Genomic DNA, 15,715 nt, shown 5'->3' with positions numbered 1-15,715 from the left:
CGTTGCGTTCAAACAAGACACTTACAAAACAACATTTGTACAAAAATCCTTGGCACAACACAGATGTGTATATATATAAAGAGAGATATATCAAATGCAAATTTGCATATATTTTTTAAATCAGTAACAAAACGCTGTAAATTGTAAGTTTTTACACAAACAAAAACTTTAGCACGCAAATATCAGAACATTAAAACGTCTGTTTAACACGGAGGCTTTCACGACCAATGTCATCCATAATACAAGTTTTTTTTGGGTTAGATCGCGTAATAAATATATAAATGTGTTGTTAGACCCGCCACCACCCGACACAGCCAACTAGTAAGGGTTGTCACGTCAACAGAATGTGCCAATTCGTCACTAGTACGGCAAGACCGGTAGTGTGTTGGAGAGCAAATCCACAACATTCACAATCTGAGTACGACGTTTCGCCTGTCATTACAACCGGCATCATCTGGCTGGCGCCTGATGGTGCCGGCTGATATTTGAGGTCAGATCTGCGACACCACACGGTTTCAGTTTTGCGAAGCGCCAAATGCTAAGGAATCACGCTTTCTCATCATACAGACCGATCCATTGACAGATTGCAACGAATCCCTCCTGCAGCCACAACCAGCTGCACGCATTGGTGGTGGTGGGTGGTGGTGGTTGGTGGTGGTTGGTGGGTGGTGGTAGGTGGTGGTTGGTGGTTGGTGGTGGTTGGTGGTTGGTGGTAGTTGGTGGGTGGTGGTGGGTGGTGGTTGGTGGGTGGGTGGTGGATGGTGGTGGTGGTTGGTGGGTGGTGGTGGTGGTTGGGTGGTTGGTGGTGGGTGGTGGTGGTTGCTGACACGCAGCATGGCATGACACGGGCCAAAACAAACCGCACACCGGAACGACGCCCGAGTCGGGGATCGAACCCAGGGACTTGCGGCTGCGAGCCTCTTGGAGCAGCGCCATCAGCACGCGCCCGCCCTGCCACCTGCCCTGCTGCCACCCGCCCTGCCACCCACATTGGCTACGAGTCGTCACTGCCAAGTCAACGCAGTGGGCTTGCTCCCCCAACACTCTGCTGCGCTGTCCTCGTATAAACAAGGTGGCGTGTTGCGTAACAAAGTGGCGCGTTGTGTAACAAAGTGGCGCGTTCTGTAACCAAGTGGCACGTTGTGTAACAAAGTGGCACGTTATGTTTACGTGACAACCCCGTATGAATTGGCCGCGTCGGGTGGTGGCGGGTTTAACGGCACATTTATATTGACGCGATCGAACCCAAAAAACGTCTATTAAGGAAAGACTCTTGACTCCATAGATCGCTCTGCACAATCGACTGTGGAGCAATTCGGCTCGGTCGATTGTCAGTGTGACCGCGACACCTTTTTCCACACACCCCCCCCCCCGCAACCAACGCCAAACCTGGGAGCACAAACACGTGGGGCAATAAAAAACAAACCCTGCACTCGCTGGTGGGAAGCAATATCCGCTAACACTACCACCACCACCAGCAGCAGCAGCAACCTGCACTTCACTCGGAGTCTCGGCCGTCATCCAGTGACGAGACGAAGGCCGTGGTGGATTTCCGGTCTTGGTTTCGGGGTCACCAATGACCGCACGACAACAACAACAACGCAACTCAAGAAATGTCTTCCCTGCGCATAATTCGGCTACAATGCCCGCTCCCATTATCACGTCGGCTTATGACCGTCAGGCAACGAACATCAACCCCCCCGCCCCCCCCCCCGTACGGCAGGATGGGTGCACCACAGCGTGCCACGTCAAGAAGCAGCCGGGATCTCAGAAGTGGCTCTGTGGTATCCGCTTCCGCGGGCCCGTTCCCGGGGGCGGGGTGGAGGTTGGTGGCATGGCTCGCTGCCAGACAGATCCGAAGCTGGGGGGGGGCAAGTGACAAGCAGCCCCATAAATCATCCTTAAAGAAATGTACATGACACGGTGTTTTGCTCAGTACAATCATTGGGTGACGGCCCAAGGATGACAAATTAAAACCTTCCATGACCACAGGTGGGTGGCTGCCCAGAATAGAGTGGCGGATGGCAGCAAATGTGGCACTGACAAGGCCATTCAGAACCCACCCCGCCACTCCGAGGGAAACAAATACGCCCAGCAACAGGGGTAGCACCCAGAGCCCTCGGCGGCGGCGAGGTGCCTCGTGACGAAGCCGGCGACAGAGACGCACCCAGCCCCTCGGCTTAACCCCAAGGGGACCACCCCCACCACCCACACCACCCACACAACCCCCACCACCCACACCGCCCACACCGCCCACACCACCCACACAGCCCCCACCACCCACACCACCCACACCACCCCGACCACCCCCACCACCCACACCACCCCACCACCCCCACCGCCCACACCGCCCCCACCACCTACACAGCCCCCACCACCCACACAACCCCCACCACCCACATCGCCCACACAACCCACACCACCCCGACCACCCCCACCACCCACACCACCCACACCACCCCCACCGCCCACACCGCCCCCACAACCTACACAGCCCCCACCACCCACACCACCCACACAGCCCACACCGCCCACACAGCCCACACCACCCACACAACCCACACCACCCCCACCACCCACACCACCCCCACCACCCACACCACCCCCACCACCCACACCTCCCACACAGCCCACACCGCCCACACAGCCCACACCACCCTGAGCGGCGGTGGCGGACAGCCTCGCGCCGTGTACCTGGTGAATAGACTCAGATCGCGCGGGAGGCGGACAGGCAGCTGGTCCCAGAGAGCCAGACTACGGGGGGGGGGGGGGTGCAGGACAGGGCGCGACTGTGAGGGGCCGTGGCGGACGAGACGAGGGTTCTGTATGGGATGGGACGAGGGCTCTGTATGGGACGAGGGTTCTGTATGGGACGAGGGTTCTGTATGGGATGAGGGTTCTATATGGGACGAGGGTTCTGTATGGGATGAGACGAGGGTTCTGTATGGGATGAGACGAGGGTTCTGTATGGGATGAGGGTTTTGTATGGGATGAGGCGAGGATTCTGTATGGGATGAGACGAGGGTTCTGTATGGGATGAGACGAGGGTTCTGTATGGGATGAGACGAGGGTTCTATATGGGATGAGGGTTCTGTATGGGACGAGGGTTCTATATGGGATGAGACGAGGGTTCTGTATGGGACGAGGGTTCTGTATGGGACGAGGGTTCTGTATGGGACGAGGGTTCTGTATGGGACGAGGGTTCTGTATGGGATGAGAGGCAAGAGCAGGCTAGTCACGTGTCCTGCGGTTTCAGATCTTCGCTACAAACGTCACTTCTGCACCAAAACAAACAGCAAAGTCGCTCAGAGCCTCCTCGTCATTGCTCCCCCTCCGCGTCGCAGCTGCCGCCCTATCCACAATTACAACACGGTCGCGTAATGCTTGCAGCTACCAGTAACAACATCTTTGAGCGTGCGGCGAGAGTCTACGCGTGCACCTAGCCTGGCACAAGCGCCGCCGCGGGGACATCACCGCCACTTTGTGACGATGTGCGTGCATTGCGTGGGCAACGTTGTGTGTAAGTGAAGATAAGGTGGGTAACTCCAGTCCAACCCTCGGCATCATATACCGAGTGGAGCTTTACACTAGACGCGGGATCTTTGTGCGTGTGTGTTAGTGCACTGCTAAAGGGATCTGTGTGTGTGTGTTAGTGCACTGCTAAAGGGATGTGTGTGTGTGTGTGTTAGTGCACTGCTAAAGGGATCTGTGTGTGTGTGTGTTAGTGCACTGCTAAAGGCAACTCGAATCTTTTGAGCAACGTATTTCGGAAGGGCATCACGCGTGCTAAAGCCCCGTGATACTATAGTGCAAACATTTCAGTGATTCCATTTTCTAGACAAAACAACTTCCAGGGTTCACAAGGGATGGGGGGGGAGGGGGGATGCCACCGGCGTCGGAGAGACGTCACTCAACCACTGGGAGGTCGTGGAGTTCAAATCCAGGTGAGTTGTGGACGCAGCCCACCGCGATTGTTATCAATTTAACAATCATTATAATTAAACAATCATTATAATTAAACAATCATTATAATAAAATAATCATAATGATCGACATCGTCGTCACTGTCATCATCATCGCCTTCACCATTATCGATCATCATAACACCCTCGTCGTTGTCGTCATCCAGTGTCGATAAAATTATTAGCACCAAGTTCGTGGGGAGTTGAGAATGGGTCGTCCTGTGGATGGACCGGACACCCGTCAGTGATAACGTGGAATGACCGCTCGCTTCGCACAGAGGAAGTCGACGAATGTTGAACTTCTTTATCGCACCGCACATAGCCGACCGTGCTGAACGGAGGAGCAGCAGGCGGGAAACGACAACCAAACGGAACACAAAGAGGCAGCTGCAAATAACACAACGGTGGGTGGGCCCGTGTGTTACATTACCGAGCGAGTGGCAATGCAGCAGAACTTACAACGCTGGCCTCAATCCCTCGATTCAAAACAAAATACGTAACGTTCATCATTGTAATACTGGCATAGCATTTATTGCAATATCTACACTTCTCGCTCTATTGTTTTGATCCTCGCCATAGGAATGTGGAATTTCCACCACTGGCTAACGCTGAAGGCCACACGCACGTGCACAGAACCCGTTCTGTCGATGCCATGATGGACAATGGCCCCCCCACACTCACCGGAGTGGTCACCATACCTCACCACGCCGGTGAGTGAGGGTTGATGAAGGCGGGGAACGCATAGAAGTGCAGTCCAACCTCTGCTGCTCAGCCGCCTAGCCCTTTTTAGTCCGTGTAGGAGTAAAGGCGCAGCCCCGCAACCGCTGGCTCACGCCACCGCTGGCAGGAGGGCCTCGGCTGGAGGGAGCTCCAGAGGCCCTCTAGTGGAGGGTATTTGGCCTACTCTTCCACGCTTCTCGCCCCACAAGGTGAAATAGAAATCAATTCCGTTGATGTGCAGCGTCTGTAGGTAGTATGGCTCTGTGTGTGTGTGTGTGGATTTCATGAATAACTTATAACGGAATTTACAAAAGAATGCATATGGCTGGTCCATTATCACGTACATTACCACACAAAAATAAAAACATCAAAACATACTTTAAAAAAATACCTTTAATACTTTAATCGATACCCATAGTGCATCTCAGAAGAGTAGCGCCACCCTGGAGGGTATTTTGGCCTACTCTTGCACACTGGCGAGGCCTTCTGGGAAGAGGCGAGGAGTGACCCACGCTTCACTCCACCCGGCACGATCCACCTGCCCACCTCACAACTGTGGCGCAGCCCATCTGCTGCACACCGACTAGGAGATGTTCACTACCTCGCCTGGTATACAGGAGGTTGTGGGTTCCATCTCAACCCAGACGCCTGCTGTATATTTGGAGTTTGCGTGTTCTCTCTCCCCGTGGATTTTTAACTGGGTCCTCTAGTTTTTCCCTCCATATTTAAAACCAGCATCACACGTTTAGAGTATTTGGCTGCTATGAATTTCCACATTTGCCATTTCGTTGAGCTATCATTTGTGGCCAGGTTGCTTTTGTGGGCCTCACCTGGTCAAATACAACATCTTTTTATGAGTTTAGAGAGTTTTAGCTGCCGTGCCGGAGAGAACCAGCGGACCTCCACTGCGCTGCTCAACGTGACGGAACCTCTGTGGCAGCAACGTCCTCCTCTTCACCTCGCACTGTGAGGAAAATAAGTTCAATTCCCATACAGGACGTGGCTTCTTAATCGCCATCATCATCATCATCGTCGTCGTCAGCAGCGTTAGTCCAGTAAGAGGCTGCAGGGGGTGAGTGCTTGAGTTGACGAGTTCCTTTAAACACGGACAAACTGGGCCCTTCCATAGGAATGAGGAATGTTGCCCCCAGTGGCCCAAGATCATTAATGTTCCTTTTGATCTCTTGCGTGTAAGCGTTGCTAACACCGTTGATAAAAAAAAGTTAAATTCAGCAGGTCATGAATCGCAAAATTCCAGTTGGAGGTTGACTCAGCCCATCACCATCATCATCATCCCTCGAGGGTCAACAAAATTCAGTAACAGTCTTTGACTGACCCCCGTCACAGGAACATGGAATTGGAACCGCTGGCTCAGGGCTGCGAGCAGATGTGGGGGTGTGTCCAACGCCCGTCACCTTTTAAGCGCGAAGATTCTTTGCCACGTGCTTTTTTTTGCACCCTATTAATAAAATTTTTTTTACAAAAAATGTGTCTTTCACGTGCCAGTTTGGTCCAAAAGTCTATTCCATCGTATAAAAATATGCTCATAAAACGTGAAGATGAACATGGCGATTTAAAACCACCTATTCAACGCTCTTCAGCCTAAAGCATCGCGATTTCGGGTAAATCAACCTACGAAGCGCTAATCTGCAATCTTGCAAAACCATCGCCATTTCCCTTCCCATGATCCTGTGCGTCCTTCTCCACGTCGGACTGCGCCACCTTCCCACCATCCCCGGGGCGAGCGCGCCCACCACGACCCCCTCCCGACGGCGTGGACCATTCCATCGCTCGCATCTGCACCACCACCGTCGCCATTCCGCCGTCCCCGCCACCGCCCCTCCTCCTCTCGCCGGGCCGCGGCACTTCGCCCGTCGCGACGGGGCGGGGGGGGTCGGGGCGGAGCGCGACGGGCACCGCTACCTCGGGTAGCGGGGCACGGCCAGAGGCGGCGGCGGCGGCGGTGGAGTTGGGGAGGGAGGTGTCCGGAACCGCGGCGGGGAGGTACGGCCCGAGAAGGCGCATGTGCTCGGGGCAGCTGCGCACCTCCCTGCATATGGTCTGGTAGAGTCCGGCGCAGCTCTGCCTCACCGCGGCCATCTCCACGGTGAGGAGTTCGCGCTCGCGGATCGCGCGCTCGCGCTCCGACACCTGGGAGGGAGGGGGGAGGGGCAAGCGGCGAGGATGGCGATGGTGAAATGTGACGAAGTTCCCCCGTGCAGCCTTGACAGACTGTTGGCGCAAGTGCGGATAGCGAGCAGCACCGATGTTTGTTCTTGATACACTGCCGCTCCCCCACACACACAACAACAACAACCGCCATTCGCCACTAAGCGGCGGTGACACCCCCACGACGCTTGTGCCAGGCCATGTGCACCTTGAGGTCACGTGAAGTGTCAAACGCCCGCTGGCAGGAGGTCGCGGGGCAGACCCAGGTGCCACGGGTCGACTGACTGAGATGACTGAGATGACTGGCTGATGCACCACCTGTGCCCCCTACTCTGCCACACACACGCACACAGCTGATCTTTGCCCTGATAGTGCAGTGTCTTTGTGCCGTTCGCCTTTTGGCGTTCTCTGCTCTGACACTGGCGGTGAGACCTGGCCATCAAGAAGGCTGCTGCTGTCTGTGGTGTAGGGCGGTCAGTTTCAAAGACAATGCATCAAATATTGTCGAACATCTTAACACCTCCTCTTTAATTGCCAGAAAGGGTAAAGAATAAACTATTCTTGTTTTGTTCATACTTTGATACTGGCAGAACGGTCCAATTTTTTACACTTCATCTTATGTGATGTTTACAGAGAGCCTTCACTCAAGGTGCTGAACGTCGTTTCAAAAGACGGTGGCAGCACAGGAGAATAGTTTAGTTGGCAGGGGCGTGCAAGGGTAGAGGGGGCGACTCAGGGACCACGGAAGGGCGATAGGAGTCTCCACTCCGTCCCGAGGGGAGGGGAGGGGCGAGGGGAGGGGCAATAGAGAAGAGGCGAGGATTTAAAAGAGGAAGGGAAGGAGGCTAAGGGAAGGGGACTGCTTAATGTGCAGGGGCAGTATTGGGTCTATGGTGTACCTACACACACACACCTACACACACACACTTACACACACCTACACACACACATCTACACACACACCTACACACACACACCTACACACACACACCTACACACACACACCTACACCACACACACACACCTACACACACCTACAGCACACAAACCTACACACACCTACACACACACACCTACACACCACACACACACACCTACACATACACCTACACACCTACACACCACACACACACACCTACACACACACCTACACACACACACACACACCTACACAGCACACAGACGCACCAGCTTGCGGATGTCCCCCTCGAGGCCGTTGATGCAGTCCAGCTTGCGCTTGCGGCAACGCCGCGCCGCCATGCGGTTCTTGCTGCGCCGCCGCACGTCGTGCACCAGCTCCAGCTGCGCCGCCGATAGAGCGTGGCGCCGCAGCAGCGCCTGGAATTCGTTGCGCGACATCTCGGGCACGCCCGCCACGGGAAACGGCAGCGACACCTGACGCACACACACACGCACACGCAAGCACACACACACCACGTGTGGCTTTAACAGACTGTTGGGGCAAGTGCTGTTAGCGTGGAGCAGCCACCGATGAAGGCCGGCACGGGGCGCACGAGGGGGGTGGGTGGACAGCACCACGCCCGGCCGCCTTTGTCTCTCCGGTGCCGATGGTTTTTTTACACGCCGCACCAGGTTACTCATTTGAGGCTGAGTGTCGGCCTAGGGGAGGCCCTGGACCGGTTCAGATAATCGCCGGCGGCGTTGGCCGTGAGCGGGAATCCAACCGGGGTCGTCGGGTTCGTAGGGCAGCGTGGCGCTAACCCCAATTTCCCTGTACAAGAATGCGGGGTGAATCGTACGGGTTGACAGGTGAGGGCGAGGTGTTAGCGCAAGGGTCAGGGTTCACGGTGCAGGAGGATTAACCGCAGGGCTGTTGTTAGCACAGCGTCTGGAGTTGGGGTTAGCGTTGGGGTTAAGGTCACGGGTAGCATTCGAGTTACATAGCGCTGGTGTTGAGATCTGAGTCGGTGTTCGTGTCGGCGTCAAGCGCGGGCGCGTGACGAGGGATTGCAGCCATGAAGGGTTACACGTGTCGGTGCACGGTTGGCGTCAGGGTCTGTGCTCTTGTTTGTTTCCCGGTCACTGTCGGAGTTGGGCTCAGGCTTTGGGGTGGCTCAGGGTTATCAGACGGTCACCGCATCGCGTGGCGCTTTCGGAACACTCTTTCGGAACGCTCTTCCTTCCGATGATAGGAAGCCACTCGGAGCTACGCACTTTTAAATCGTCATCATCTAGATTGACAAACTCATTTCTTTAAAACGGCTTTTAGTGTTTAGTTTGTTGTCCTTCCCCCCGTACCTCTGATTAGCACGGTTAGCTAGGCGCGGTGCGAAAGAAGTTTAACGTACACACAGACTCACATAGTCACTCACCCACACGCATAGTCACTCACCCACTCACACAGTCACTCACCCACTCACACAGTCACTCACCCACTCACACAGTCACTCACCCACTCACACAGTCACCCACTCACATAGTCACTCACCCACTCACACAGTCACTCACCCACTCACACAGTCACTCACCCACTCACACAGTCACTTACCCACTCACACAGCCACTCACACACTCACACAGTCACTCACCCACTCACACAGTCACTCACCCACTCACACAGTCACTCACCCACTCACACAGTCACTCACTCACCCACACACTCACCCATCCTCCGATTAGCACGGTCGGCCACGTACGGCGCGAAAGGAGTTCAAGGTACACAGTGTGCGGGTGAAGTTTGGGGACCAGGGCTGGCAGCACAGCAAGCAGGGCGCAGGCTCACCTCCGGGCAGTCGGGTTTGGATGCGCACGAGTCACTGTCGTCCGAGTACGAGTCCTCGCCGGACGAACTGAAGGCCGCGCTGTCCCCGTGCACCGCACAGCCACCGCCCAATGCCGCCGCTATCGCCGTCGTCGGCGCGTGCGGCGGCTGCGGTTGCAGCAGCGACGGCGGCAGCGGAGAAAGTTGCGGCGTCGGTTGTGTCGGTAGCCACGCCGGAGCGAGGGAGGAGGTCGCCGTGGAGCTGACGCGGAGGCCTAGCGAGCGTTGGAGGAAGACGGCGGCCGCTTCCATTTGTGGGCCCAGCACGGGGCACGAGGCGATGGGGGTGGCCGCGGGGAGACGCGGGGACAGAGACGCGGGGAGCGGCGAGGAGGAGGAGGCCGGGGCGGTGCTGCCGCTGGTGTGGCGGGCGGGCAGCCTGAGACCCAACACGGGAGACGGGCGGTGACACGGCGCTCGCACAAACACCCACGCCGCCGTCGGCTCCCCGTGAGCCACGTTTGCCAAGTGCAGCAGGCCCAAGGGCCCGAACCGCAAAGTGGCTAGCAACCAACAGCACTAACTGAAGATGTAATAGATAAGAGTGTCAGGTGAATACTATAGGAGGTTGGGTGACGTGCGAGGGAGGAAGCAGAAAGAGAAGTGGAGCGACCTGCAGTGTGGCGAGTGGGTGGCTGGTTGGGTGGTGAGTGGGTGGGTGGGTGAGTGAGTGGGTGGGTGAGTGAGTGGGTGAGTGGGTGGGTGAGTGGGTGAGTGAGTAGGTGGGTGAGTGAGTGGGTGGGTGAGTGAGTGAGTTGTTATGACCTGCAGTGTGGTGAGTGCGCACGGCGTGGATGAGAGAGTCATCATCTGGTACACACCGACACCGTGACACGTGGAACGAGGCATCGTGCCAGGGAGCTTCTTCAGGAAGCGAACGAATGAAACCGAATTCGCTCACCGGCAAGACGTGGAGAGATTCACGGGAGAGGAGCTCGCGTCGGCGGTGACGGCGCTCGGGCGACCCTCGCTCCTCGCACCACTCTCCGCCCGCGCCCCTCCTCCCACGTCGCTGCCAAAGCTGATCCCGCCACCCCGACGCTCTCCTCTCTCTCCTTCACATTCCTGCTCGTTCCTCCTCTCCTCCTCTTCTTCCTCTTCCTCCTCCTCCTCCTCCCGCGCGTCGTTCCCCCCCTCTCTCTCAGTCTCCTCCACGCGCTTCATGTCCAGACGCCCGACAAATCCGCGTCCGCACACGGCTCTGCTTGCGAGCGCCGGGCCGGGCCGGGAACCGCCGCAACGAGCCGGGAACCGCATCTCGCCTCGGTCGAGAGCCGCCGCCGGCGCCACCTCCCCGACGACGCCGGTCCACGCCGGGGTCAACGGCGGGTCGGGGCGGCACGGCGCGGAGTCGCGGGCGGGCGCCGGAGGCGACGCCCGGAAGCCGGCGCCCTCCGCTCGGCACGGCGCAACGTCCCTCGGCGCCGCGGCCGCGCGGTCGCCCGCCACCCCCTTCCTCGTCTCTTCGCTCGGGGCCCACCACCCCGACATGACGCCCCGGTACGCAGCGCCGTCCTGGTTGCTGCAGGCCACCTGGTAGCGCCGGTACTTTGGGCACACCGGAGGCGGCCGGCGGTCGTCCGCGGCGAGGGGGGCGGCCGCCCGGCGGTCGTCGTTCCACGGGGCCGCGCCGCCGAAGCCGCCGAAGCCGCCGTCGTCGCCGCTGCCGAAATCTCCGAACTCGCGTGAACCCCAGCCGCGTTTGAGCAGCGGGCCGGGAGCGGCATCCACATCCCGGCGCCGTTTGTCGCTGGCCCAGCGCGGCGACTCGGCCTCTGCCGGGCCAGCCGCGCCGCTCGGCGGGGGGGCCGCGGCGACGACGGAGGTTGCTGCGGCGGTGACGAGCCGCGCCCCGGGCTCCACCTCGAACACCTCCACGTCGCTGCGTGACTCCGCTGCGGACGCTTTATCATCTCTCCCAAGGCGGCCGCCGTCGCCGCCGGTGCGAATGGTGCTGACGATGACGCGGCAAGAGGTGTCCATGTCACGCAGCGGGCAGCGGAGGAGGGGCAGAGGCCCCCGCGGGGGGTCAAAGGCGTGAGCCGTCTCCAGCGGAGACCAGCGGCCCGCGGTGACCGTCTCCGCTCGCTTCGAGCGTCCCTCGTTCCAGCGCTCAAACGGGCCGGAGCTTTGCGGGGAGACATCGGCCGGTCGCCTCCAGCCTCGGCTAAAAACGCCGCCGCCGCTGCCGTCACCTGGAGCAGAGCAGGGGTCGAAAGCAGCCCGAGCGGGCCTGGCTAAGCCGCAGGCTTGGGCCTTGCTCGGCTCTCCGTCATCCGTGTGCCTCAGGCCTCCGCTACAAACTTTGCCGTCTCTGCTGCTGTTGCTGCCACCACTGCTGCTACTGCTGCTCGCAACTTTCTCCGGAAGAAAGCAGGGGAGGCGAGAGGCTTGAAAGGGCTCGGCTGGGCCGCAGGCGTGGGCCTTGCCGGGCTCCTGCCCGTCAGTCCTCCCCCCCAGCTTCTGCTGCAGAAAGCGGAAGCAAGCCTCCTCCAGGGTGCGGATGCGCAGCACGGAGGCCGTGCGGTGGATGTCCTCGTAGCTGTCCTGGCTCAGGTACAGCTTCCCCGTGTAGGCAAAGTGCAGGATCTGCTCCAGGCCTTTGACGGTGACCTGACGGAAACGCAGAGGTCGTGGGGGGGGGGGGGGAACGATCGCAGGTTTCAATGGACGCAAACGTCAAGACCGTTTCTCGCTCCTTTCAAATGAGACGGGAGGATCCGGCTCTCTCGAATTCTCACCCCCTGGTGGAAGGTAAAGGTGACTTGCTTGCTCTCACACAACACTGTGGGGGTAGAAAATCCTCTGTTACGTGTTTTTTTATATTTTGTTGTTACCCCCAATTTTCATCCCGAGCGTTACATTTCATTAGAAACCTCGCAGAGCAGTGCGTCCCTCTGGGTGAGAGAAAGCCCACAGAGCCGCTGATCTCAGAGCTACCCATGTGACCTCTTCCATCCACACACTGGGAGGCAAACTGAAGTGTAATTCGTTTTTTATATGTAAAGCTAATTTTTGTTTTTCAATGCAATGGTTTTTTTTGTGCGGTCGTCAGTGGTGACCGGGCTCCAACCAGCGACTCTCCGCACCTGAGCGCCTGGTTTAATCGCAGCTGAGGGGCTGTAGCCCGGGTTTGAACCCAGGCTCTCAGCGTTGCTGGTTCAGCGTTATCACCTCGGGGTCAACCGATCACCTCAGCCAAATGAAATGTAACAACACCTGAAGCGTGCCCTTTTCTTTCCCAGTAAAACTTGAGTGAATCTCAGGACGTGTTCAGTCGGTAATGGGCAGAGGAGAAGGTGTGGAGCCTGTTCAGGAGCAGAGAGTCTACATGTCTCTATGTGAGTATGTGGGTCTCTGTGTGGGTCTATGGGTCTCTGTTTGAGTCTGTCGGTCTCTGTGCGAGTCTGCCGGTCTCTGTGCGAGTCTGTGGGTCTTTGTGTGAGTCTGTCGGTCTCTGTGTGAGTCTGTCGGTCTCTGTGTGAGTCTGCCGGTCTCTGTGTGAGTCTGCCGGTCTCTGTGTGAGTCTGTGGGTCTATATGTGAGTCTGTTGGTCTCTGTGTGAGTCTATGGGTCTCTGTGTGGGACTATGGGTCTCTGTGTGAGTCTGTTGGTCTCTGTGTGAGTCTGTGGGTGTCTGTGTGAGTCTGTGGGTCTCTGTGTGAGTCTATGAGTCTCTGTGTGGGACTATGGGTCTCTGTGTGAGTCTATGGGTCTCTGTGTGGGTCTATGCGTCTCTGTGTGAGTCTTTTGGTCTCTGTGTGAGTCTGTGGGTGTCTGTGTGAGTCTGTGGGTCTCTGTGTGAGTCTATGAGTCTCTGTGTGGGACTATGGGTCTCTGTGTGAGTCTGTGGGTCTCTGTGTGAGTCTGTGGGTCTCTGTGTGAGTCTGTGGGTCTCTGTGTGAGTCTATGAGTCTCTGTGTGGGACTATGGGTCTCTGTGTGAGTCTGTGGGTCTCTGTGTGAGTCTGTGGGTCTCTGTGTGAGTCTGTGGGTCTCTGTGTGGGACTATGGGTCTCTGTGTGAGTATGTGGGTCTCTGTGTGAGTCTGTGGGTCTCTGTGTGAGTCTATGGGTCTCTGTGTGGGACTATGGGTCTCTGTGTGAGTCTATGGGTCTCTGTGTGAGTCTGTGGGTCTCTGTGTGAGTCTGTGGGTCTCTGTGTGAGTCTATGGGTCTCTGTGTGAGTCTGCGGTCTCTGTGTGAGTCTATGAGTCTCTGTGTGGGACTATGGGTCTGTGTGAGTCTGTGGGTCTCTGTGTGAGTCTATGAGTCTCTGTGTGGGACTATGGGTCTCTGTGTGAGTCTGTGGGTCTCTGTGTGAGTCTGTGGGTCTCTGTGTGAGTCTGTGGGTCTCTGTGTGAGTCTGCGGGTCTTCGCAGCAGCAGCAGCGGCTTTTGGCTTTGCCCTCGAACAAAGGCGGTGGTCACTGCATCGTGCGGCGCTTTCAGATGCGCTTCTGCGGCCGTCTGGAACGCTCTTCCTCCCGATATTATGAAGCCACTGGGAGCTATGGCACTTTTAAATCATCATCTAGGTTGACAAACTCATTTCTTTCAAATTGCTTTTCGTGTTTAGTTTGTTGTCCTTCCCCCGCACCTCCGATTAGCACGGTTGGCTACGTACGGTGCGAAAGAAGTCCAACGCACACGTATACATAGGCCGAGATTGAGTCCGCTAGGCACGGCTGGGTGGACAGAGGCTGAGGCGAGATCCAAGAGACTCGCCCCACCGTGCACGTGAGGCGCCCCCCCCCCCCCCGCTTGCAAGGGTGCTGCGGATGTCAGACCCTTGTAGTTTTGTGTTTAACGTGTCGTTATTTCTTGTCATTTCACACAACCTTTTCAAGTCGTCACGTCAGGAGGTGAAATCGAACGACAACGAATCGAATCCCCCCCCCCCCCCCACGTGACACCGCCGCCGGGGCGGCACCAAAAAACAAAGACAAAGATCCTCCGTGTAGCCTTAACAGACTGTTGGGGCAAGTGCCGTTAACGAGCAGCAGCACCTATGAAGGCCGGCACTGTGGCACACGAGGGGATGGGTGGCCAGCACCACGCCCGGCCGCCTTTGTCTCCCCCAGTGGCGATGTTTACACACCGCACCAGGTACTCATTTGAGGCCGAGTCGACCGAGGGGAGGCCCGGGACCGGTTCGGATAACCGTCACTGATGTTGGCCGCGAGCGGGAATCCAACTGAGCTCGCCGGGTTTGAAGCGCAGCGCGCTAACCGCTGCACCACCGCTCACCACCACCTCCACCGCCGCCGCCCTCCGCGCCGAGGGGGGGCGGCCGCATCGTTTGAGACGCGCGGCTCGGCGAGGACGTGAGGCGGTGGGCGGCACCGGGAGACTGCGAAGCATTTCCTGCTTCGGCTACCCATCACCATGGCTGCCTTCAAAACAGGATGTGTGTCTGTGTGTGTGTGGGAGCGGTGGTGCAGCGGCGAGCGCCTCCTCTAGGTCGACTCGGCCTCAAATGAGCACCTGGTACGGTGCGTGAAAATATCGCCGCTGTGGAGACAAAGGCGGCCGGGCGTGGTGCTGGCCACCCACCCCTCTCGTGAGCCGTTCCGGCCTTCACAGGTGCTCGATAACAGCACTTGCCCCAACGGTCTGTTAAGGCTACACGGGGGCTCTTTGTCTTAAGTCTCTGCTGCTTACGAAGTTTTGCTCCGTGCTGCCTTTCCAGACGTGTGACCCCCCCACCCCATTCCAGGCCTGCGGAGCAACGAAGGGGAAAACTGCCAAGAGCCAAGTGGGAGTGGGTGGGGAGGTGAGGGGGGGGGGGCGAGGGGGGGGGGGCGAGGGGGGGGGGCGAGAGGGGATTTACACTCACGGTACATTTCTTCTAGGGCCCCATGGTGGCTCTGAGATGTTAACTCCCTCGCCTGGTATACAGAAGGTCGTGGGTTCGATCCCGACCCTGACGCCTGCTGTATATCCCAACCCTGATGCCTGCTGCTGTATATTTGGAGTTTGCGTGTCTCTCTCTCTCTCCTCATCATCACGGTGGCTAGGAGATGTTAACTACCTCGCCTGGTATACAGAAGGTCGTGGGTTCGATCCCAACCCAGACGCCTGC

General features: G+C 57.7%; 1 protein-coding gene across 5 annotated transcripts in view; it reads right to left on the bottom strand.

Moving 5' to 3' along the window:
- Positions 1-4,243: 4,243 nt before the first annotated feature.
- The window catches only part of LOC144735832 (uncharacterized), a 64,044-nt gene continuing 52,572 nt past the window's right edge, over positions 4,244-15,715 (bottom strand). For all 5 annotated transcript variants that reach the window (XM_078618372.1, XM_078618370.1, XM_078618371.1 and 2 more), the window contains 4 exons: positions 10,535-12,246; positions 9,595-10,012; positions 8,040-8,246; positions 4,244-6,833 (listed from right to left, as the gene is read on the bottom strand). In XM_078618372.1, the coding sequence (XP_078474498.1) occupies positions 6,315-6,833; positions 8,040-8,246; positions 9,595-10,012; positions 10,535-12,246 (2,856 nt within the window). In that variant the 3' untranslated portion in view covers positions 4,244-6,314. The remainder of the gene's footprint in view (positions 6,834-8,039; positions 8,247-9,594; positions 10,013-10,534; positions 12,247-15,715) is intronic.

Source organism: Lampetra planeri, chromosome 57, assembly GCF_965212315.1.
Source record: "Lampetra planeri chromosome 57, kcLamPlan1.2.h2, whole genome shotgun sequence".
Lineage (NCBI taxonomy): Eukaryota > Metazoa > Chordata > Hyperoartia > Petromyzontiformes > Petromyzontidae > Lampetra > Lampetra planeri.
Note: the sequence above shows the minus strand (reverse complement) of the source record. Positions and strands in the feature narration are given on the sequence as shown.